Source organism: Trachypithecus francoisi, unplaced genomic scaffold (genome assembly GCF_009764315.1).
Source record: "Trachypithecus francoisi isolate TF-2019V2 unplaced genomic scaffold, Tfra_2.0 Lachesis_group3, whole genome shotgun sequence".
NCBI classification, from domain to species: domain Eukaryota; kingdom Metazoa; phylum Chordata; class Mammalia; order Primates; family Cercopithecidae; genus Trachypithecus; species Trachypithecus francoisi.
The window spans coordinates 106,504,242-106,530,409 of NW_022681468.1; the positions used below are offsets into that span (position 1 = coordinate 106,504,242).

The window sequence follows — 26,168 nt, forward strand, 5'->3', positions numbered from 1 at the left end:
GTTTTGTTGATTTTGGAGTTGAAGAGTGAACAAGATAGACATCAGATGGTTTTAACCGTTGCTACCACTGCCTGCTTAAAAACAAGCACTAAATTCTAACACCCTATTTTACCACCCCGTATCCCCAGCACCTAACACAGATGTTAGTGTTTTGTGTGTGTGTGTGATATTTTTTTTAAATGGAGTCTCGCTCTGTTGCCAGGCTAGAGTGCAGTGGCACAATCTCGGCTCACTGCAACCTCTGCCTCCTGGGTTCAAGCGATTCTCCTGCCTCAGCCTCCAGAGTAGCTGGGACTACAGGCGTGCACCACCACGCCCAGCTAATTTTTGTATTTTTAGTAGAGATGGGATTTCACCATGTTGGCCAGGATGGTCTCAATATCTTGACCTTGTGATCTGCCTGCCTTGGCCTCCCAAAGTGCTGGGGTTACAGGCGTGAGCCACCACACCCAGCCAGATGTTAGTGTTAAGTAATGGTTTTATGAAGGAATGAAATTGAACTGTTGGCAGAATTGGTATTAGAGTATAGAATCCATTGCTAAACCAAGAGGAGAAAACATGAAAGAGATTTCTCCATAGCTTTCCTTGTGGGCAGTTAGAGGAGCCCAGAGATATAAAGAGATGGGGGGTGCCAATACAGGGAGTTGGAATAGCTGTCATGCACAAAGCATTTGATGCACATTAATTCTTGTGATACTTATGATAGCACAGTGTTGTGGATGGTATTTTTAAATCTCATTATATTTATGAGGAACCTTGGGATCATAAAGAGTTTGGACTAATGCCCAAATATGTAGTCTGCTCTTTTGGTGCTCTTCCTGCTACCCTTCATGGACTCTTAGTACTGATAAAGGCAGTGGTGTGCCACCATGTGGCTCTTTCCAAAAAGCCTCTGTGAGCTTCCAAAATCTTGGAATGGAAGAGTTGTGACAGATTGGCTAGGCTAACCCTGTCTGGTTCTTGAATGATTTCTCCATGCTCCCTGAGAAACCCCAGCCTTGTTTCTTTCTTCTGCCCATTTCCACTCATGAATCTGCATGCTTGTCTCACTCTTACCTGGCATACCTCTTCTTGCAGGAATCCCCTCAAACCAAGCAGCTCATGACTTTGGTAACTTGACGGAGGGATCAAATCACAGCATTCCTCCACCATCCTCTGCTCTTATGTGCAAGCTTCACAACCTTCCTAAAAGCCCGTACTCCTCACCACGCAAGCCTAGGGAACAATGCCCATTCTCTTGCTCCCAGCATTCCTCTTAGAGAGGCAAAGCTCTATCCAACCAATCTGCTTCCTCCAATCCCTTTTGGAATTCTGTTGAATACATTTTTTTCATCTTGCAATTTAGGCTAGAAACCCTGGAAACATGCAGAGATGCCACATGCTAGCACAGTGAGTAACTATAACTAAACTCCTATAACACCCCACACATCCATACTCACACACACCTTCCAGACCTGTGATCATGAGCTTGAGTATCCAGGAGCACAGTATTATTATAGAGGACTCATTTCCTAGCAGCTGTCTTTAAGAACACCCAAGCTGGACCAATAATTAGACAATGCCTAACTGGTAAAAAGTGCTACTTTTTTTTCTTCTCAGAACGAAGATGGCCAGAGAGTAAAATCGTATTTCCCCAAGGACATAAAAAGTACGTTCTCCAGGCAACCAACACTAGAACCAACAGCAGTGACCCAACAGGAGAACCCCTGCCTCAAGGTCTGGGATTTTGACCTTTTCAGATTTGCTATGTGTGAGGCATGTGTAAGGAAAAGGATTTAGCTAAAAGACCATCTGTATTTTTCACTTTGCAATATGTAAAATTATTTCTAGGCAATTGGCCAGCCTTTCTCTTGACCCTCAGTCTTCGGTGGTTCAACTTATTCTTTCCATATTGAAACACTTTTTAGAAAAATCCACTCCTGAGGAAGCCCACAGAGCTCGTATCTCAAATGTGCACCATTATTTGTGATAATATAGATATTGATTTCCAGTTTCAACACTATTGCCAATTTGGTAAATATTAATAGATATTAATAGTCTGCTATGAGTACTGGAATTGATTTTTTCATTGTTCTTTTTTCAAGACATAGTTTTCCATACACACCAACTTTGTTATGCATCAGTGCTTAATCAGGAGAACCTAATCTAAGTATTACAAGCTTGTAAAACTCTGCAGAAGGCCAAGGGATCAAGGTAGAGTTAAGAAAATCAGAAATGCTAGAATCACAGGAAGCCATTACTGATCATCTCAGCTCCTTGTAGCTCAAATATGGGTAAATCGCAGGACACAAAGAAACTCCTTTTTCTTTTTTTTTTTTTGAGATGGAGTCTTGCTCTGTCACCCAGGCTAGAGTCCAGTGGTGCGATCTCGGCTCACTGCAAGCTCCGCCTCCTGGGTTCACGCCATTCTCCTGCCTCAGCCTCCCGAGTAGCTGGGACTATAGGCACCTGCCACCACACCCAACGAATTTTTTGTATTTTTAGTGAAGGCAGGATTTCACAGTGTTAGCCAGGATGATCTCAATCTCCTGACCTCGTGATCCGCCTGCCTCAGCCTCCCAAAGTGCTAGGATTATAGGTGTGAGCCACTGTGCCTGGCCACAAAGAAACTCCTTTTAAACCTTATGTTGTACTCTGTCTATTATACAGGAACAATAACGGCCATATCATTTTCACCTTTTAAATCTTGAGCAGTGCCTCTCATTTGCATAGTTATAATACAGAATGTAACTACAGGTAGGGATTTTAAGACATGTAGTTTCTAGGCTTTCACCTCCTGAGATGCAAGAGAGAACACAGAAGGGGAAAATAGTGTTGAGCTGCCAGTCAGCAATCCATCACGTTACTTATGACATCATTCTCTTACGGTATTTGTATATTTCTTCTCCTCTTTTAGACATAATACTAACATTGTTGTATACCCAAATATCCATTCATTGGACTTTCAACAAATATTTTCCCAGTGCTTACTCTTCCCAGGTCCGGGGATGCAGAGATGACCTCCTCCTTGAGAAGCTCACAGTCTGAAGAGGGAGGCAGTCATGTAAACAGATACTGTAAAGCACTGTGACAGGTTCCATAATATAAAGATGACCAAAGTACAATGGTAGCACTGAGGAAGGGGCCCTACCTCTCTCTAGAGAAGACAACTGAGTTTTCATGTAGGTCATGATGTTTGTTCTGGGAAGAGGAAGGAGGAAATTCCAGTCAGGGAAACCATGGTGTGTTGCATGTGGCATGGACATGAAGATCAAAAGAACTGCCTAAAATAAATTAATGAAAAACAAAAAGGATATGTGTGAGGCTGAAGCTATTGGTGAAGGTGAAGCCTTTGGAATAGTCAAACTCTTGGTTTATTGGGACTACCTGCATTGTTCTGCCACCTCCTACACGCACACACACAAACACATGCCCAAATATACAACCACACACATACACATCGTGGAATGTCCCAGCCCTTCAAAGGATCCTAAGCTTAGTATTTCAGAGACTCCTTTATTAATTTAACGAATATTGCTTGCATGGCTAATATTTCACATACCCTGTCCTAGTGTTGAACAGGGTAGTGTTTGTGGTCTTGACATTCCAGTAGGAGAGATGCACAAGAAACCAGTAAACAAATAAATATTTAAGATATTTCTCAGTGGTAAGGGCTATGAGATACACAGTGATGGGAGGAAGCCACTTTAGTGAAGACAATCAGGATGGGCCTTCTAAGAGGTTATATTTGAGCCCACGCCTAAAGGATGAGGTGAAACCCTTTGTGCAGAAAAATAAGAAAGAAGCAAAGACCATAAAATTGGAATAAGGTTAATGTGGCCTCAGAATGGCAATAAGATTCATGTGACTAGGGTACAGTTGAGGGAGAGGGAGAGGGATATGAGATGAGGTTGGAGAGTGGCTGAGGACCAAATCGTTCAGAGCTTTGAGGTCCAAGGTAAAGACTCAAGAGTTTACTCCTAAACCATGGGAGGTCATTGAGGAGTCTTATATGGGAGTGATATGGCATGATCTGCTTTTCAAATGCATTTGTGTCAAAAAGCACTAAGTAGAAAACAAAAAAAAATTATCAAATTGGACTGACTACATCAAAATTTTAAAAATCTGCTTATCAAAGACACCAGTAAGAATAATGAATACATAAACCATAGACTGGGAAAAATATTAGCAGAACATATGTCTGAAAAACTTATATCTAGAATATATAAAGAACTTCTACAAGTTAACAATGAATATCCCTCACGGCACACACACACACACACACAGGGGGCAACAGGCTTGAACAGACACTTCACAAAAGATGATATATAGATGGCATCAGGGAAATGGAAATTAAAACCTCAGTGACATACAATTTCATACCCAGCAGAGTAGCTAAAAACAAAAAGACTGACAATGCCAAATTAATTGGGAAGAATGTGAAGCAAATGAAACTCTCATGCATTGCTTAGTGTGTAAAATGCTTAGACCACCTTGGAAGACTATTCAGCAGCTCCTAAAAAAGTTAAGCACGCACCTACCCTCAACCTAGCAGTTTCACTCACAGGTATTTACCTGAAAAAAAAAAAGTTTTCACAAAAAGCTTTGTTCAAGAATGTTCAACTTATTGATAACAGTCATTGACAGGAGAATAGATTAAAAATTATGATATATTTATACAATAGGAACATTATTCAGCAATAGAAGAAAATGAAAGGAACTACTGACATGCACAATGATATGAGTGAGTCTCAAAAACATTATGCTAAGCAATGTAAGAAACCAAAGGCTGGGCGTGGTGGCTCACACCTGTAATCCCAGCACTTTGGGAGGTCGAAGTGGGTGGGTCACGAGGTCAGATATTTGAGACCATCCTGGCCAACATGATGAAACCCTATCTCTACTGAAAATACAAAAATTAGCCGGTGTGGTGGTGCATACCTGTAATCCCAGCTTCTCAGGAGGCTGAGGCAGGAGAATCGCTTGAACCTGGGGAGGCAGAGGCTGCACTGAGCTGAGATCACGGCACTGCACTCCAGCCTGGGCGACAGAGTGAGACTCCATCTCAAAAATCAAAAAGAAAAAAAAACCAAATACACAAGAGTACATATTATATGAAGTTCAAGAGTAAGTCAAACTAATGTATAGATAGAAATGGACGAGTTGCTGCCTAAGAGGGGAGAGCAATTGATTGGAAAGAGGCAAGAGGGGGATGATAAAAATATTACATACCTTGCTTTGGATCATGGTTATGTAAGTGCTTACAATTGTGAAACCTTGTAAAACTGCACACCTAAGATCTGATCACTTTATTGTATATGAATTATACTTCAATAAAAAAAAACACACATTTTAAAAGAAATGCACATGTCCTGCCTTGAACTGCCAAGGTATCTTTGTGAAATGTGGCGTAACAGTCAGACATACTTGGGATCCAGTCTAGCTAACAGGTGACAGACCTTGGGCAAGTTACTTCGTTTCATTCAGTTTCTGCCTCTGCAAATAAAAATATCAACTTCACAAGATGATCTTGAAAATTAAATGAAAAATTGATTATAAAGTGTCTAACTCAGTACCTGTCACCTGGGAGGTTCTCAGTAAACATATCTACTTTGAAAAAATTATTTTTAAATAAACTGTAATCCTGAGTGTCCAACTAAAAATATATTTTACATTTTTGCTTTGCAAATGTTGCCATGTGCAATTTAGAACGAACTTCAAAAATTAGAGGGAAAAACTTGAAAACAAGTGAAAGAAATCACTCTGCTATGTGAGAGAGCCTGTGGACACAGCTGGTAGCTATCAATTACTTGCAATTATTACAGTGAAATCTGGCACCTTCTGTGATCACACACAAATCCATCATCATCATGTCCTACCTCATCTTTTGCTGAGTGTCAGCAGGGAAGGGAAAGGCTGTTTGGAATAGGGACTAAAATTTTTAAAAAGCTGGGATTACTGGAGGTGGTCAGCTTCTACTCTTATAAAGGAAACTCCTATGTTTATCTCTTCAGATGTCTCTGTGACAAATTATTTATGCAGTTACAGGATCAATCTGAAGTTTAGATTAAGCATTAATGGAAAAATAAGAACAGAACTCAAATGCATCTTTAACCTTACTGCTTAATCCGTAGTCCCTGTTCCTCCTGCTAAATCATCTTTCGTTTCTCTGCCTGATCCACTTTTGAGAAATTGAACCCATTAGGGCATCCCCTAGAGAGGCCCTCCTCTCTTGTCCGGTTGGCTGTGGTTAGAGAATGCTGAGGAGGCAGCCCACTGCTGAGAGTGCCTTCTCTCTCTCTGGGATTTTTCTGGCAGACCCAGCTGGCTGATGATAGTCCCACTCCAGGCTGTGATCCAAGGACCCCATTCTGGCCACCATTCTCACCAGTTATTACAGTAAATTAGTTGAGGGAAAATAAGATTTAGAGGACTCCCTTGCACTATGAGATGGCTTTCTCTCCATATGCTACTTAAAGAACCAGACTTAAAGAACTGAAAAACATCTCATGGTGGTTTTTGGCCGTGTCCTCTCCAGCTCATTATCATTTCCCTTTTGGGGCTGTCATGATATTTTGTTTTCTTTCTGCAGAACCTTTTTGGGAGCCTGGTAACTGGTCACATTGTTCTGCCACCTGTGGTCATTTGGGAGCCCGTATTCAGAGACCCCAGTGTGTGATGGCCAGTGGGCAGGAAGTGAGTGAGGCCTTGTGTGATCACCTCCAGAAGCCGCTGGCTGGGTTTCAGCCCTGTAACATCTGGGACTGCCCAGCGAGGTAAGTGAATTCACTCTTCGTATCTCACCAACACCAAGTTTTTGTTTGTTTTGAAAGGTGCAGTAATTTGGATATAATAATTCAATAGTTAAGAATTTTTTTTATCACTTACTGTATACTAGGCATCCTGCTAAGTGCTTTACATGGATCACAATGGCCTGGGAGGTAGATGTTGTTAATTTCCTGTTTCATAGATGGGGAAACTCCCCTAGGCCATACAGTTATTAGGACCAGAATTCAAACTGAGATAGTCTGAGTTTAGAGTCCCTGCTCTCAATCACTACCCAAATCTGCTTCCTGCACACACAGTCCTATCAGTTCCTTAGACTTTAGTGAGGCTAATTTCGTGGGTTTACTTAGGTGATAATTCAGTGGGCTAGAATCACCAGAGGCACTAGTTAAAAACACAGTTCTCTAGATGTGACTTCTGGAGGTGAAACCGTTAATAAGCTTTCTAAGCAATAGATGATACAAATTAGTAATTTTTAAATATACAAAATCCAATGCATGGTCTCTAGCAAACATACTCTATCCCCAGTATTTCAGATCTTTATGACTACATCCTAGACTCCCCTCTTTTTCTCACTTCCATCCATTCTTATCCATTTCCACTGTTACCACTAAAGTCCAAGCCATCATTGTTTCTTACATGGACTTCTCCAGGAGTCTCCTGGTTCTCATCTCCCTCCCTGGAGTACTCTGTCCACTCTCTAAGAATATAGATATTTGAAACAAATTCATCATGATGGTTCTCTGCTTATAACCCTTCACATTTCTCTTAGGACAAATGCCAAAATTCCCAGCACTGGGGTTGTTGTGACTATCTTGTACATCTTTTTATCTCATGTTTGAAATAGTGCCTAGCAATAGTAGGTGCTCAGTAGATATTTGCTGACTGACTGAATAAATGAGTGGAGGAATTGAACTCCCTTCATATTTGGGCCTTGGGCTGTCTCTTTTATCACTTGTCTCTCCCACACTGGTTATTTGATCTCCTTCCATGCTGGTCTTTTTTTTTTTTTTGTCCCTTAGATGTGCTATTCTGTTTCCTGACTCAGAGCCTTTGTGCATACTGCTCCCTCTGCCTAGGACGCTGTCCCCTCTCTCTTCACTTAATCATTTCTGTTCATCTATATATACCTCAATACATGTTCAGGGAAACCATCCCTGACCTTAGCCCTCCAAAGTAAATCAGCCTTATGCTATATGATTTTTATACTTCCTTATCATTCTTCATAATTCTTATCACAGTTGTCTGACTTGCTGTCCCACTAGACCATAAATTCTATGGGGAGTAAATCCACAGATGTTTTGCTCAACAATTTATTCCTAGCACTTGGCACAATGTCTGCTCCATCATATATTCCCTGTAAATATCAATGAAATCAATCAATGAATGATTACAAGACCCTAGCAGATAGTTGACCAAATAGTACCAAAATCCACAGTAAAAAAAAATTAACAAATAAAGAAGCATTTGTTAAGTACAAACCAGTGAGGAAGATACTATCATTTTACTGAGAGAAACTGGAGGAATGTTTAATATTATACAGCTCACTGTCCTTGGGCAGATATCCACACTAGATCCAGTCACCTGTGCCTTGGGGGAGACTGGGAGGCAGGGTCACAGTGTAAAGCAAAATGGGTGCCTTGGGACATATTCTTAGGAGGGTTATCAATATTGCAGGTACCCTAACTGATAGGTCTTCCAGTACTCTTTGTAATTCTCAAAAGGAAGATCTCATGCTAAGGTCATCCCTCAGAAAGCAGCAAACTCATGCTTCAGTAACTTGGAGTAACCTGATTGAGAAAGCTGTTTTATGGCATTTCTTGATTTTCAAAACATGGAGAGAATCCACATTGGGAAGTTTGTCAGCAGCCTTGTTTCTCAAATATTCTAAAGTCTTTGCACACTCCTAGAATAAACAGTTGCACACTTTCATACCTAGAAGAGACCATAGAGATCATCTAATCCCAGATCCCTCTACAGCAAGGCTCCTCAACATTTCCGTGCCCTGGCTCCCTCTGGTGGTCTGGAGAAGCCTGTGGATACCCTCCTCAGCCTTCCAAAGTGCTGGGATTATAGGCGTGAGCCACCGCGCCCGGCGACATATATCAGATCTTCAAAAATATTTCAGTGGCCGGGCGCAGTGGCTCACACCTGTAATCTCAGCACTTTGGGAGGCCGAGGCAGGCAGATCACGAGGTCAGGAGATCGAGACCATACTGGCTAACATGGTGAAACCCCGTCTCTACTAAAAATACAAAAAAGAAAATCAGCCGGGCGAGGTGGCGGGCGCCTGTAGTCCCAGCTACTCGGGAGGCTGAAGCAGGAGAATGGCGTAAACCCGGGAGGCGGAGGTTACAGTGAGCCGAGATCGCGTCACTGCACTCCAGCCTGGGCGACAGAGCGAGACTCCATTTCAAACAAACAAACAAACAAAAAAGATCTGATATAGATTTGCTTCTCTATTAACACAAAAAATAACAAGATATAGTTGTGCTTTAATTTTAATATGGTGATGAGTATAAATTGTATTTTGAGATACCTGTCATAATTGTAATGTGTAAATATCTATGATTTCTAATGGTAACAAAATCACAGATACTATTAATGCTACTGTACTTGTGGCCTATGTTTCTATAATTGAAAGAAATATTAAATTTCAATTAGAGCTTAGTGACAATAAAGATGTATTTCTTTTTCCATCCAAGTATGTGGTTTCCTTGGATAACCATGGACATCAGGTAGAAACCCCTGCTCTGCAGTCTCCCAACAACATCTTTGTGCCAACAGACAAAGCACTCAATATCTCAAAGGTGTCCAGCTCCAAGTTCAGTCTCCTATAATCATTAAAGCATGAACTTTAGAGTCAGATACATCTAGAATTCAATCCCAGCTCTGCTGGCAGGTTAGTCATGTGGTTGTAGCTAAGTTATTCAATTCAGTGGACATCAGTTTCTTTTCTACAAGAATGAGAATAATATGAGAATTATACAAGCTAACATGTAAGTATCTTGCAGGGTGAATAATACTTGGATGCTGGAAATGTTTTTTCTTCATTTTAGTTTCAGTGAATTGAACTCCACATTTTTGAAATTTCCTTCTAAATTTGCCCCAGCTTTACAACCTCTAGGGCCACACAAGTAACAGCTCTTCATAAACCTGAAGACAGCTGTACCCCATTCCTATAGTAGTCATCTCTATGTGATGACACTGTTGCCCCCGAGTTAAAGAAGGTCTGAGAAACAGGCTGGGAGTCATCTATGGTGCTTCCCATTCCCATACAGACATGTGAGAGCCTAAGACAGCCATGGTGTTGGGATCAGCTTTTTCCTTTGATGAGACACTCCTCTAAGGTCTGACATACCAGTCTTTACTAAAGTCATGTAGTTTTTATTCCTAGGTGGTTCACAAGCATGTGGTCACAGTGCTCTGTGTCTTGCGGTGAAGGATACCACAGTCGGCAGGTGATGTGCAAGCAGACAAAAGCCAATGGAACTGTGCAGGTGGTGTCTCCAAGAGCGTGTGCCCCTAAAGACAGGCCTCTGGGAAGAAAACCATGTTTTGGTCATCCGTGTGTTCAGTGGGAACCAGGGAACCAGGTAAAGCTAACACATCTAGTATGTGGACAGCACTATCTGGAATAATCACCTTGTTTCCAATAAACTACTTTTGGGGCAGGGGGGCAGGAATCTGATCGGTCTCTGAAATAAATGTATGTCTTTGACCTCAAGGTTTGTGTTTAGAAATCATAGTATCTCTGTCTTCCAGTACAAAATTGAACCAAGTTTGGGTTCTTTGAATGCAATGATGCCATAACAGAAGCTCCAAGGTGTAGACCAGTTTAGGGCAGTAAGAATAAAAGCAGCCTTCAGGAAAATGAGAAAGGGAACATTAGTGGGATCAGCACAAAAGTCTCAGAATCTTCATCCCAAATGCCACCTTTAATAATGTTATAATAAAAATACTTAGGAAAATGTTTAATGTGTAGGAACCTATAAATAAAAATGTAACACATTATTGAAACACATAAAAGTTGAACAAGTAAAAAACTTATTATACTCCTGAATGGAAAATCTCAGTACTACGAAGATGTCGATTTCTTTAAATGAATTTATGCATGTAATACAATTCCAATTAACATCACAGTAGAACTTTTTTGTGAAATTAAAGATAATTCTGACATTCACATGGGAGATAATATGACAATAAAGACAATAAATTTTTATTTTAAAAAAGTTTTGGAGGTATAGAGAGACTTTCCTCATCCTATATCAGAGCATGATGCAAAACTGTCATAAGTAAAATAGTACAGCAGAAGAGACACAGTTTATGTTGTATAATCAGAGCACAGAAACGGACCAGATGGACTTTAACATTTAAAGGCAGTTAATCATAGGAGGAAACATTATTTTAAAAATAGAAGATACAAAACTACAAAATACTTTTCAAAGAAACTAAAGAAGATCTAAATAAATGGAACGCTGTAAGACTTATTATTACTAGTAACACAATGCTTCTGAAATTTATCTACAAATTCAATGTGATTTCTATCAAAATTTCATCTGGTTTTTTCACAGAAGTTGACAAACTGATCCTAAAATTCATGTGGAAATAGAAGAGACTGAATAACCAAAACAAATTTGAAAAGGAACAAAGTTGCAGGAATCACACTTCCTGATTTCAAAACTTACCAAAAAGCTACAGTAATCAAGATAGTATGGTACTGACATAGGATGGACATATAGATCAATGAAATTGAGTCCAGAGATAAACCCATATATATATATATGTTTATATCAATATATATGTGTGTATATATATATAAATTGATTTTCTGTAAGGTTGAGAAACCATTTAATGGGGGAAGAATAGTCTTTTAAACAAGAATGCAGAACAACTTCCAAAAAAGGAAGTTGGACCCTTTACACCACATACAAAAAAAAAACTTAAAATGAATCAGAGAGCTAAATTTAAGAGCTCAAACTATAAAACTATTGGAAGAAAACATAGGTGTAAATTTTCATGGCTTGGAATAGGAAATGGCTTCTTATAACAACAAAAGCATAAGCAACAAAAACAAAAATAGATAAATTGGACTGTATCAAAATTAAAAACTTTTGTGCTGCAAAGGACACCATCAAGAAAGTAAACAGACAACCCATAGAATGGGAAAAAATGATTAAAAACTGTATATCAAAAAGGAGCTTATCTCTAAAATATGTAAAGAATACTTACAACTCAATAATAAAAACACAAATAAACTATCAGCAAGATATACAAATGGCCAATAAGGACACGAAGAGATGCTTTCCATTAATCATTAAAAAATGCAAATCAAAACCACAATAAGATACAATTTTAGGCTCACTGGGATGGCATTAGTCAAAAAGAGATAGTGACAAATGTCGGTGAGGATGTGGAGAAATTGGAAGCTTCATGGTGCTGATGGGAATGTAAAATGGTACAGACACTTTGGAAAACACCCTGGCAGTTCCTCAAAATGTTAGATTAGATCTACTATGTGACCCAGAAATTCCACCCCTACGTATGTATCCGAAAGAAATGAAACATTCAGGATCTATATCCTAGGGCAAAAAATACAAATAAGAAATGGAACATATGTCCACACAAAAACTTGTACATGAATATTTGTTGAAGAATTAATAATAACCACAATGTCATTAAGTGGAAACAACCCAAATAACATTACCCCATAACAATAAAAAAAAAAAGGAAACAATTGGTGAAGTGATAAGCTGTGGTACGCTTGCACAATTGAATATTTGACTATCAAAAGGAATGAAGAACTGATATATGCTACAATAGGGCTACACCTTGAAAACATTATGGTAATTGAAGGAAGACAGATGCAAAGGACTACTCTGCATGGTACCATTTATACAAAGTGTTCAGAACAGGGAAACTTATAGAGACAAAAAGTAGACTAATGGTTGCTGAGGCCTGGGAAAAGAGGCAATCAGAGGAATTAGGAGTGACTGTTAAAGGTATGAGGTTTCTTTTGGGGATGATGATCATGTTCTGAAACTGATTATGGTAAACGTTATACAACTCTAAATTCCATTAACATTCGATGGCAAATTGCATGGCTTGTAAATTGTATCTCAATAAAGTGGTTAGCCAAAAAAAGAAAAAAGGCAGTATAAGAGAAATTGGCTAGCTAATGTAAGAAAAATAAGTAAAATCAGAGCACAGACTCAGAACATACACCAAAATGAATTCTAACTTGATTAAAGAGCTAAGTGTATAAGTAAGTAAATGCAAGTTCTGAGCACAGACTCAGAACATACACCAAAATAAATTCTAACTTGAATAAAGAGCTAAGTGTATAAGTAAGTAAATGCAAGTAGAACTATCATGACAGGAAAGACCTTTTTAAGCATAAAAGAAATTATAAGGACAAATTAATAGGTATTATTGTAAATAAGTAAAAATTGTAAGAACTGAATGTCAAAATTTTAATTTTTTCCTGTAATTGAACTCACCTTAGCACACAAGTCATTTTTGCTCACAGTAGAAAAACCCAAACTTGGCAGACATTTATGGTTTTAAGCATAGTCATTTCCAGACTTAAGCCCAATTGATTCAAGATTTGCCCTGTCCTTTTTAACTTCTCCCCAGAGGTGGTCTAAGTTTTGTGGGAGAAAGGAGGGTGATATGGTTAGGCTTTGTGTCCCCACCCAGATCTCATCTTGAATTATAATCCCCATAATCCTCAAAATCCCCACATGTCAAGGGAGACACCAGGTGGAGGTAACTGAATCATGGGGGCAGTTTCCCCATGCTGTTCTCATGATAGTGAGTGAGTTCTCACAAGATCTGATGGTTTTATAAGGGGCTTTTTCCCCTTTGGCTCTTCTCCTTCCTGATGCCTTGTGAAGACAGTTCCTTGCTTCCTCTTTGCCTTCCATCATGAGTTTAAGTTTCCTGAGACCTCAGCCATGCAGAAATGTGAGTCAATTTCCTTTGTAAATTACCCAGTCTCAAGTATTTCTTTATAGAAGTGTAAAAATGAACTAATGTAGTAGATTGGTACAGCAGAGAGAGGAGTGCTGCTATAAAGTTACCCAAAAGTGTGGAAGTGACTTTGGAACTGGATAGCAGGCACAGATTGGAACAGTTTGGAGGGCTCAGAAGAAGACAGGAAGATTTGGGAAAGTTTGGAACTTCCTAGAGACCTGTCGAAGGGTTTTGACCAAAATGCTGATAGTGATATGGACAATGAAGTCCAGGCTGAGGTGGTCTCAGGTGGAGATGAGGAACTTCTTAGGAACTAGAGCAAAGGTTCCTTGCTATGCTTTAGCAAAGAGACTGGAGGCACTTTGCCCCGTCCTAGAGATCTGTGGAACGTTGAACTTGAGAGAGATAATTTAGGGTATCTGGTGGAAGAAATTTCTAAGCAGCAAAGCATTCAAGATGTGACTTGGATGCTCTTAAAAGCATTCAGTTTTATGCATTCACAAAGAGATGATTTGGAATTGGAACTTATGTTTGAAAGGGAAGCAGAGCATAAAAGTTTGGAAAATTTGCAGCCTGATGGATGTGATGGAAAATAAAAATGCATTTTCTGAGGAGAAATTCTGCTGGCTGCAGAAATTTGCATAAGGAACGAGGAGCAAAATGTTCATTGCCAAGACAATGGGGAAAATGTCTCCAGGGCACGTCAGTGGTCTTCACAGCAGCCCCTCCCATCACAGACTCTGAGGCATAGGAAAAAAAGGTGGTTTCCTGGGCTGAGCCCAGGGCTTTGCTGCTTTGTGTAGTCTGAGGACTTGGTGTCCTGTGTCTTAGCCATGGCTAAAGGAGCCAACATATAACTCAGGCCATTGCTTCAGAGGGTGCAAGCCCCAACCCTTGGCAGCTTAACATGGTGTTGGGCCTGCAGGTGCACAGAAGTCAAGAATTGAGGTTTGAGAACCTCTGCCTCGATTTCAGAGGAATGCATGGAAAAGCCTAGATGTCCAGACAGAAGTTTGTTGCAGGGGTAGAGCCCTCATAAAGAACCTCTGTTAGAGCAGTGCAGAAGGGAAATGTGGGGTTGGAGCCTCCATACAGAGTCCCCTCTGGGGCATTGCCTAGTGAGAAGAGGACCCTCATCCTCTCGACCCCAGAATGATAGATCCACCGACAGCTTGCTCTGTGTGCCTGGAAAAATCACAGACACTTAACACCAGCCCATGAAAGCAGCCGGGAGTGAGGACTGTACCCTGCAGAGCCACAGAGGAGGAGCTGCCTAAGGCCATGGGAGCCTACCTCTTGCATCAGCATGAAGGAAGACATGGGGTCATGTCTGGATGTGAGACATGGGGTCAAAGGAGATCATATTGGAACTTTAAGATTTGACTGCCCCATTGGATTTTGGCCTTGTATGGGGCCTATAATCCCATTATTTTGGCCATCGTCTCCCATTTGGAATGGGTATATTTACCCACTGTCTGTACTTCCATTGTATCTAGGAGGTAACTAACTTACTTTTGATGTTACAGGCTCATAGGCAGAAGAGACTTGCCTTGTTTCAGATGAGACTTTGGACTTGGACTTTTGGGTTAATGCTGGAATGAATTAAGACTTTGGGGGACTGTTGGGAAGGCATGAATGGTTTTGAAATGTGAAAGGGACATGAGATTTGGGAGGGGCCATGGGCAGAATGATATGGTTAGGCTTTTTGTCCTCACCCAAATCTCATCTTGAATTTTAATCCCCACAATCCCCACATGTCAAGGGAGAGACCAGGTGGAGGCAGTTGGATCATGGTGACAGTTTCCCTCATGATAGTCTCATGACAGTGAGTGAATTCTCACAAGATCTGATTGTTTTATAAAGGGGTTCTTCTCCATTCATTTGGCACTTCTCCTTGCCGCTTGTGAAGAAGGTATCTTGCTTCCCCTTCACCTTCTGACGTGATTATAAGTTTTCTGAGGCCTCCCCAGCCATGCTGAACTGTGAGTCAATTTAACTTCTTTTCTTTGTAAATTACCCAGTCTCGGGTATGTCTTTATAGCAGTGTGAAAAGGGACTAATACAGAGGAGAAGGGAAGCTTAGGCAGTATCTTCCTGACTCTGAAAAAGAGGTGTGTGGTCCACAGAGCTGTACCCTAATCCTCTTTCACTACCCCCCAGGGACAGTTGGTTACATTTCCCTTGTAACAGGTCTTCAGCTATCCTGCCTCAGTACATGATCTTAGTATACAGAACATGCATGAGCTTGCAGGGTTTACACTGCATTGTGCTTTTTTGTTCCAGTGTCCTGGACGTTGCATGGGCCATGCCGTGAGGATGCACCAGCATCACACAGCTTGTCAGCACAACGGCTCTGACTCCAACTGTGATGACAGAAGGAGGTAGGGGCCCCACCCCAAAGCAGCACACATTCTCTCCTGACTCAGGACAATAATTATAACTGCCTGAAAACGGAATCCTTTTTAGTTTCTACCAACTCTCATAATTGACAGTTTTCTATTGTGATTTATTTAGTGTCATCTTCAATAGTATATATTCTACTGAAATACTAGTTAATGTGCACTATTTATAATTGCAAATTATTTGGATGTTAAACATAAAGGGACACCACTCTGTGTGGTAAAAGGGGAAAAAGGATATCATTGAGAAAAGGCAGATACTTCTCCCTCTACATACTAAGTTAATCAAGCCTAATAATATTCCATTTAGGCTTACAGATTAAATGTTCTTAATGCTTTTAATGAACTGCCTTATTTCTCTGTTTAGAAAATGTTTTTTATTAGAATATTGTCACAGTGGTTAGCAGATAGTTAAGTAAACTTTAATATTGTTGAGGAGGTTAAATAAGAGTAGAGTTTGCTTCTCTCCTTTTATAAAAGTTTGAGCTGGTAGATGGTTTAGGGATAGAAGAGCTTTGTTCATGGGGTCATCCAGAGATCCAGATGCTCTCCATCTGGCAGCTCTACCATCCCAGAGAACAGCATGCCAGCCAGCAGAAAGTGGGGAGAGAGCCTACGAGGCACACTAACCAGGGGCTTGGGAGTTCTATTATATCACTCGCTTGTTGTGTGACCCTGGACTGCCTAGCCACCTAATCTGCAAAGTGGGGTATTATCATCCATGTGAACTTATGGTTAGAACGTTTTAATGATTTAGCTTAGTGTGACGCACCGAGGCAGCCTGGGTCATGGAAGATGCTCAATATCTAGCTATTTCTTCCTCTTCCATGTCTTGAGTCTTGCTGGAGAAAATGAGATGACCTTGACAATTGGCTGGGTTACCATTTTGAGCCTTCAGTAAGGTTTGGCAATGTAGAGTCAGTTGCATTTCCTATTCCCCACAAAGTGATTTCAAGCCAAAACCATTCTCCTCAAATGGAAAATGTTTGGAATGGCTGCTCTCATTCTCAACAGACAACCTAGTTTTCTAGTTTGCTGAAAAGATAGAGACCACACACAGACTGAGATGCATCATCCCAGATACTTTACTTTCCATTCACAAAGATATAACACAAATACATACATGGGTCACATATGTATTTTTCTGAAACTTGCTTTTTCTACCTAAGAATATATTATAGATTACACCCATCAAGTAAAGATTAACTTTATTCTGTTGCATTTTGTACTTAATATTCTATTCTATTCTATTCTACTCAATAGTCTATCTAAAGTTTGTACTTAATATTCTGTTGCTAATGGACATTGGATGGTTTCAAACTTTTTGCTATTATAAACAAAGTTGCAGTAAATATCCTGGAACATATATTTTGTGCACAAAGGGTAATATGTTTATAGGGCAGATTTTTAGATATGAAATTGAATTGGTAGGAATGCTCATTTTGATACTACCAAATTGCCATCAAAATTTCTATACCAGCAATATGTGAGAGTTGCCCCCTTTTCATCAACATGATATAGGTTTGCAGCCTTTGAAAATTTTTGCCAATCTGATGGATGAAAATTTATCTCATTATAATTTGTACTTTCCTGATTACTTTTTTATATGATTTTTTTATTCCTTATATTTTTTTTCTTGAACTCATCTTCATTTTTTCTTTTCTGCCACCATTACCCTTGGCCAAACCACCATCATCTCTCACCTGGTATACAGTCACAGCTGTCCAGATGGTCCACCTTCATCCATCCATGCTACTTTCCAACCCAGTCTCCACAGTACAGCAACAGTGAGTTTTCCCAAATGCAAATCTGATCCTACCACCACCACAAACCATCTCCCTGTTAGATTAAAATTACTTTAGAGGCTTTACTTGCTCCTAGGAAGATTGACCAAATCCTCAATGTGGCCTATAAAATACCACACACGTGGCTGGACGTGGTGCCTCACATTTGTAATCCCAGTACTTTGGGAGGCTGAGGCAGGCGGATCACGAGGTCAGGAGTTCGAGACGGGCCTGGCCAACATGGTGAAACCCCGTTTCTACTAAAAATACAAAATTAGCTGGGCATGGTTGCACGTGCCTGTAATCCCAGCTACTTGGGAGGCTGAGGCAGGAGAATTGCTTGAACCCAGGAGGTGGAGGCTGCAGTGAGCCAAGATTGTGCCACTGTACTCCAGCCTGGGCAACAGAGCAAAACTCTATCTCCAAAAAAAAAAAAAAATACCACACACTCAAGTCCTACTTTTCTTCACAGCCTCATCCATATCTCATGCTGTCTCACTCTTCATGTTCCAGCCACACTGTCCTTCTGTCAGTTCCTTAGATATGTCACACACTTTCCAATCAAAGGTAGCAAAAAATAAGAGGCAGAAAATATAATACAGAAGATAGAGAGTGTAAAAGGATCTATCAAGAGGCTCAAAATCTGATTAAATTGGGTTTTAGACCAAGATATATGAACGTGAAATGAAAGGGTAGACTTTTTTTTAATAATGGAAGAAAAATCCTAGAGCTGGGGGTGAGTCAGAGTGGTGGGGAGTCAAGTTACCATTCATTTTCTGTTTTATTTCTGTTTCCTCCAGGATTGGCTGTTCTGTTTTTATAACCTGGTGCTTTTTTTTCATGCTATTATATTTTGTCCTCAGATGTCGGGTGGTTGATGGATAAGGGATAAAGTTGGTTAGTATAGAGAGCTGTTGAGGGTTTCTTCTGCAGTGTTTTAGCCCCCTTTTTCCCACAGACCTCTTCTGCTGGATTGGTTTATGACCGTGGGCTCTCTGTAGGTAGGTGAGGTGTTAGATCTCACTTTTGAGTGGGTGGACAGGGAGCAATGGAGACCCCCCATTTGCCATAGTAGGGCCTCAGGAAATGTCAGAGAGTGTTGTAGAGGGAGTAGCATTGGTGGCGTGGGTGGAGGATCAGTGGTGGGCAGGCAGTCTGCTAGTGTTTACTATACAACCCTGGAAAGGTTTTGGGAGCTGTGGCTTCCACTGAAAAGTTGTAGAGGGAATGGGAATTGTCAGGGTAGAGCTAGCTCAGACTTATGGCAAGGTGACAACATGAGAACCTACAGAATGCTGAAGACACAGAAAGTCGGTTTCTCAAAGTGGTGATTTCTAACCTCTGAAATCAGAATCACCTAGGAAATTTCTGTAAAATAAAGATTATTGGGACTCACCTCAGACAGTGAATCAGAACCTTCATGAGATTGCCTGGCCATCTACATCATTTTAAAGCTGTTTGCTTCTGCCTGCTTCTAATAACCAGGCAGGCTTGGGATCTACTGCCCTCAGAATCAGCAGTTCCATCTGGCTGATGGTGAAAGGAGTTACTTGAGGCAGAAGTGGAGCCAGACTGAATAGAAGTGAGAAATTGAAAAAAGCTAGTAGAAACAGGATTCCTTTATGATTTCTGCTGCCATTTCTACACTCATGCTTCACATAGAAAAACACACGAACTCCAGTTATGTGCATAGTGTGGATGCCCATACTGCATTCACCTGGCTCAGGTGTCCCTGTCCTGAGTCCTGTCCTTGGCCAGGAGGAAGTTATGGCCTCTACTGGACAGATCTTGCTTTTTATTTATTTTTTATTTTTCCACTGTATACGTAGTGACCAGCCTCTGAGCTTTCCTGGGCTTCAGCTTCTGTGTTGACCTATAGCTCCATGTGCCCCTCTCATTCTTTGTATTTAGAAAGCTCAATAGTCCTGTCTGACTTCCCACTGGCCCTGCCTTTTCATCGAAGCAGAAGGGGCTGTTTTACAATCCTTTGGGCTGGAAACGAAAGTCAACTTGGAATGATTTATGCAAAGATGGTGAGGGATTTATTAATAAGACAAGACCACCCAAAACTTGCGCACAATAATTTGGTATTCTTTTAAATATATTATTTGAATATTTGTTCAAGCTTCTTAAGTGGAAAGCTGATCTCTGTATAGGGATGGTTGAGGAGTACTCAGTCTCTTCTCTGTTGTTCAAAGTGACTCAATTTTTGGTCCCTAAGATTCGTACCCACTGGGGAAAACAAAAGCAGCTAACAGGACACCCACCTCTTCCATAAACCATATAAACAGTTTGGCGGGACAGTACTGTGTTAAGTAAACCCTTTGATAGCGTCTCCCCCTACTGGCTAATCAAAGGATTGCTTCTAATTACATGCAATACTCTCAGAGTTCTGGATATCACAAATTTCTCCATTTTGTTACATTTCACGTAAAACACTCCTTATGGATTTATGTGCCCTGATAAGGAACCTTTAATAGGATAACAAGAATGTCTCATAGAATCCAAAGGGAGAACAGGGAGCATGCAGTCAGACCTCAGGAAAGACTACAACTAAGAAACAGGAAGTCTTTTTTTTTTTTCTCTCTTCTCTCACCTCTGCAGTTCTGTGTGTTTCTGCTTCATTTTTTGTTCCTTATGAAAACTGTTATTTTCTATATTTCTGCCTGATGTGGTGGAATATCGCCACCTACTACTCTAAGCTTCAGGTTTAAATGCCTCCAAATCCTAAGAGAAATACCGTTCTTCAACCAGCTCAAGTTAGGGCCTCTTCCAGTCATCTTTGGGACTGGGAAGACACTCTCAGGCAGTGCAAATGCGTCTTCAGGAGCTCTGCCTTAGGGAACAAGGGCAGATACCCCAAAGTGGGCCCACTAAGTTGACTCTATCTTCTTTAGCAAATGTCTTTTCAAAAATCAGAGGGTATTATCTTTTCATTGTTTTAAAAGGCAAGGAAATCAGAGATAGATTCTTCTTCTCATATGCTCTTCGGTAGTTTCTAACTGCAAGTCTTGGTGTGACCTAAATGTAAAAAAGAGTACTTCTTTTAGCAGACTAGATTGCTCACATAGAAAGTCATACACCACAGTATGTTTTGAGCACTTATAAACGGAAAATTGAAGTCTTGTGAATGAATTTGAGGTGGCTTATTGTAGATCATTAAATAATTCTTTTCCTTGCCAAAATTGATTTCTTCCATCTAGTCAGGATGTGTGTGCCTTGACTTGGTGTTGGAAGTCAGTGGAAACACATGGTTTGCTTGCCATGCCCTCTTCGTCAGAGCACATCTAAGCAGGTGCACTCCACCCCAGGCGGTGGAGAATGTTGTTACTGTCATTCTAGACTATCTGGCATAAAAGCAGAGGAATGTCTTGGTCTTAGACTCTTCGTCCAACCTTTGATACATAGAATATAGAGTAAGGTAAAAGGCTTGGTCCCGGCAAAAAGTTACACCCTGCCTCTCCTATTTTTTGTTTTTCTGTTTTGTTTTTCACTTCAGACCCACCTTTAGAAGGAACTGCACATCAGGAGCCTGTGATGTGTGTTGGCACACAGGCCCTTGGAAGCCCTGTACAGCAGCCTGTGGCAGGGGCCTCCAGTCTCGGAAAGTCGACTGTATCCACACAAGGAGTTGCAAACCTGTGGCCGAGAGACACTGTGTGCAGAAAAAGAAACCAGTTTCCTGGCGGCACTGTCTTGGGCCTTCCTGTGATAGTACGTACACCTCCCAGGTATCTCCACTGCCCCAGAGGCCTTGATGGCATCAGATCCTGATGACACCATCACTGCACCAGACCCTGCTAGTGATTACCTCATCAGTGTCCCATCTGAGGGGTTATTCAGAATGGATTTGGTAGCTTGGGACATCAGGAAATGAACTCCTCTATGTGGGTACAGCTCCATGTTCTCTAGAGAAAAAACAGTTAGATTAGTAGCATACTGTCATCATTGGTTACTGCCTTTCTGACAAGCACTGGCAGTCTCTCCACACACTTCTCTTCTGCCTGGTAGTCTTACGTACTAAGACAAAGATTCCATGGATGGGCTTGGATAGGTATGCCGTTGTCCTGAAATAATATGTAAAAATTAATTGTAGGTTTATTTTTCTAAGGAGCAGGTGCATAGCTTTCATAAGTTTTTCAAGGAGTCCATGACCCTGCAAAAGTTAAGCATTGCTGCTCTGAGCACTCAAAGGAGCAGCATGGGCCAGAGGGACTGGGAGGGCCCAGAGAGCAGTGAGAGGTCACTTGGGTGAGCGGAAAGGGAGTCCAATGTGCTTCTGACTCCCTTGCCAAGCAATGGCCCTAACCCAAAGCTGGTTTCTTCACCTCACTCTGTGATCTCAGTTTATGGCTTTTCATAAAGTCAAATAATTTTTAATCAGGTCTCTAATACGCTATATGTTATAGATATTTTTTCTTTTTTGCAGGAGACTGCACAGACACAACTCACTACTGTATGTTTGTAAAACATCTTAATTTGTGTTCTCTAGACCTCTACAAACAAAGGTGCTGCCAGTCATGTCAAGAGGGATAAACCTTTGGAGGGGTCACGATGCTGCTGTGAAGATAAAAGTAGAATATAAAAGCTGTTTTCCCCATGTCGCAGATTCAAAAACATATATTTCTTAAAAGACTAGATTCTATGGATCAAACAGAGGTTGATGCAAAAACACCACTGTTAAGATTAAAGTGAAATTTTACCATGGTAGTTTTATATTCCAATTTTTTAAAATGATGTATTCAAGGATGAACAAAAATACTATAGCATGCATGCCACTTCTCTTGGGACCTCATCATATCAGTTGAATCAAGAAATCACCAAGATTATGAGCGCATCATCATGTGTTGCCTCTTTCCTGTGATTTGTAGACTAGCACAGAGTGGTACATCCTAAAAACCTGGGAAACACAGCAACTGATGACTTCCTCTTCTCTCAAGTTGCAGGTTTTCGTCAGGTTTATAAGGTATTCGCATTTTAGAATCTCTGGCCAGTAGTTGTTAAGATGTTGGCATTGATGGCATTTTCATAGATCCTTAAGTTTAGTCTGTGAAAAAGAGACCATCTGTCTGGATAGGCTGTCACACTGACTGACCCAAGGATTCGTGGAAGCATGGCATCTTGTCCTTGCTTTTAGAACACCCATGGAAGAAAACACAGAGTAGATATTGCTGCCAGTTGTACAACTACAGAAATCTATCTATGACCAAGTGAGGCATCTTGGAAGTCACAGAAGAGGGGAGGTTAACCTTTTCTACTGATTTTGTAGTATATTCAAAGCTTTCTTTTAAGAGCTGTGAATGAAACTTTTTCTAAGCACTATTCTATTGCACACAAACAGAAAACCAAAGCCTTATTAGACCTAATTTATGCATAAAGTAGTATTCCTGAGGATTTTATTTTGGAAAATGTATAAGAAAGTAATCCAAATAAGAAACACGATAGTTGAAAATAATTTTTATAGTAAATAATTGTTTTGGGCTGATTTTTCAGTAAATCCAAAGTGAATTAGGTTAGAAGTTACACTAAGGACTAGGGGTTGGAGCCAGGATTTAGTTTAAGATTTGGGGGAAAGGGTAAGGGTTAGTTTCAGTTTTAGGATTAGAGCTAGAATTGGGTTAGGTGAGAAAGGAAGTTAAGGTTAAGGCTACAGTTGGCTTTAAGGGTAAGGGTTAGGAACAGGTTAGGTCAGGGTTGGACTGGGTTTGATTGGGGCCAGTGCTAGTGTTAGTGATAGTGTCAGGATGGAGGTTAGGTTTGGAGTAAGTGTTGTTGCTGAAGTGAGTTCAGGCTAGCATTAAATTGAAAATTCTGAAGCTCATTTGGTTATGGGGTCTTCCCCATGTATACTACCAGTTGTGTCTTTAGATGGCACACAAGTCCAAATAAGTGGTCTTACTTCTTTATTCAGGGTCTCAGCTGCCTGTACACCTGCTGCCTACATCTTCTTGGCAACAAAGTTACCTGCAGCAGGCTGTGCTGGGCCTAGTCCCTGGTCAGTAATAACTGAACAGTGCATTTTGGCTTTGGATGTGTCTGTGGACAAGCTTGCTGAGTTTCTCTACCGTATTCTGAGCACACAGTCTCTTTTGTTCTAACTGCAGCCTCACTGACACTGGGATGAGCACTACTGTATGTGGAGGGTTTGGTGATTGGGAATGGATGCGGGACAGTGAGGAGGACACACCAGCCCATGAGTTGTTAATCATCAATCACATTTGATTGTTGAAGGTTATTAAATTAAAAGAAAGACCATTTGTAACATACTCCTTGTATATATTTATTATATGAAAGGTGCAATATTTTATTTTGTACAGTATGTAATAAAGACATGGGACATATATTTTTCTTATTAACAAAATTTCTTATTAAATTGCTTCACTTTGTATTTAAAGTTAAAAGTTACTATTTTTCATTTGCTATTGTACTTTCATTGTTGTCATTCAATTGACATTCCTGTGTACTGTATTTTACTACTGTTTTTATAACATGAGAGTTAATGTTTCTGTTTCATGATCCTTATGTAATTCAGAAATAAATTTACTTTGATTATTCAGTGGCATCCTTATAAACGTAGGCAGCTTATGTGTGTTATTTTTTGGTAGCCTGAGGTCTTGTCATTGTGGCTGCCCTCTGTCAGTATAAGAGCAACCCCAGTGGGTTTGATTCCCTGGACTATCCTTCGGAGTGTGGATTACAAGACTCAGAGCAGATATCACAAAGATTCACTCTAATGCCCTCATTCTACTCATTTGCATAGTGTGAATCATATTTAAAAGAATCTCAAGAGCAGCAGAAGAAAGAAGTCCCAAACAGACAACCTGAAACAGTATTGAAGTAAGTGGTAGTTGGAAGAGCAAGAGGTACTAATAGCCTTTTAATTTTTTACAGACTTTTTTTAGAGCAGTTTTAATTTTGCAACAAAATTGATCAGAAGTTACAAAGATTTCCCATATATACCTCATGTCCCAACACATCCCCCATTATCAGCATCCCCCACCAGAATGGTACATTTGTTACAACTGATGAACCTCCATTGACATATCGTCATAGTCCAAAGTCCACAGTTTACAATAGCTGGGATAAATCCCACTTAGTCATGGTATATAATTCGTTTTATAAATCGTTAGATTCAACTTGCTAATGTTTGTTGAGGATTTTTGCATGTATTTTCATGAGAGATTGGTCTGTAGTTTTCTTTTTTTTTTTTTTTCGCGCGCGCGCGCGTGTGTGTGTGTGTGTGTGTGTGTGACCAAGCCTCCCACTATTGCCCAGGCTGGAATGCAGTGGCGCGATCTCGGCTCACTGCAACCTCTGTCTCCTGGGTTCAAGCAATTCTCCTGCCTCAGACTCCTGAGTAGCTGGGATTACAGGCATGTACCACCAAGTCCGGCTAATTTTTGTATTTTTAGTAGAAATGGGGTTTCACCATATTGGTCAGGCTGATCTCAAACTCCTGATCTCAGGTGATCCACCTGCCTTGGCCTCCAAAGTGCTGGGATTATAGGCATGAGCCACTGTGCCTGGCCAGTTTTCTTTTCTTGTAATATTTTTGTCTGGGTTTGGTATTAGGGTGATACTGGCCTCACAGAATGAGTTAGGAAATACTGACTCTGCTTCTGTCCTCTGAAAGAGATTGTAGAAAATTGCTATTTCTTTTTTAAATGTTTGGTATAATTAACCAGTGAATCTGTTTTGGCCTAGTGCTTTCTGGTTTTGAAGATTATCAAGTATTGACTGAATTTATTTAATAGAAATAAGTCTATTTGGATTGTCTGTTTCTTTTTGTGTGAGTTTTGGCAGATTGTTTCTTTGTATGAATTTTGACAGATTGTGTCAAGGAATCGGTCTATTTCTTCTAGGTTATAAAATTGTAGGCACAGAGTTCTTCGTGGTATTCCTCTATTATCCTTTTAATCCCCATAGTGTTTGTAGTGATGTCTCCTCTTTCATTTCTCATATTAGTAATTTGTATCCTTTCTGGTTTTTTTCCCTTAGTTTTGCTGGAGACTTACTGAGTTTATTGATTTTTTTTCAAAGAACCAGTGTTTATTTAATTCTATTGATTCCTTGTTTTCACTTTCATTGATTTCGGCTCTGATTATTTCTTTTATTTGTCTGCCTTTGGATTTTATTTATTTATTTATTTAGGAGACAGATTCTCATTCTCTCACCCAGACTGGAGTGCAGTGGTGTGATCTTGGCTCACTGCAACCTCCTCCTGCCAGGTTCAAGCAATTCTAGT

At 40.3% G+C, this 26,168-nt stretch overlaps 1 protein-coding gene across 6 annotated transcripts in view; it reads left to right on the top strand.

Annotated features, from left to right (window-relative positions):
* Window positions 1-24,475, top strand: part of ADAMTSL3 (ADAMTS like 3) — a 417,185-nt gene extending 392,710 nt beyond the window's left edge. For 2 of the 6 annotated variants that reach the window (XM_033189189.1, XM_033189192.1), the window contains 6 exons: window positions 1,600-1,716; window positions 6,572-6,755; window positions 10,163-10,361; window positions 16,024-16,121; window positions 21,423-21,654; window positions 22,416-24,475. In XM_033189189.1, coding sequence (XP_033045080.1) covers window positions 1,600-1,716; window positions 6,572-6,755; window positions 10,163-10,361; window positions 16,024-16,121; window positions 21,423-21,654; window positions 22,416-22,508 — 923 coding nt within the window. In that variant the 3' untranslated portion in view covers window positions 22,509-24,475. Of the gene's footprint in view, window positions 1-1,599; window positions 1,717-6,571; window positions 6,756-10,162; window positions 10,362-16,023; window positions 16,122-21,422; window positions 21,655-22,352 lie in introns of all 6 variants that reach the window. The other 4 variants (XM_033189190.1, XM_033189193.1, XM_033189191.1 and 1 more) reach the window with 3 other exon arrangements.
* The last annotated feature ends 1,693 nt before the right edge of the window (window positions 24,476-26,168 follow it).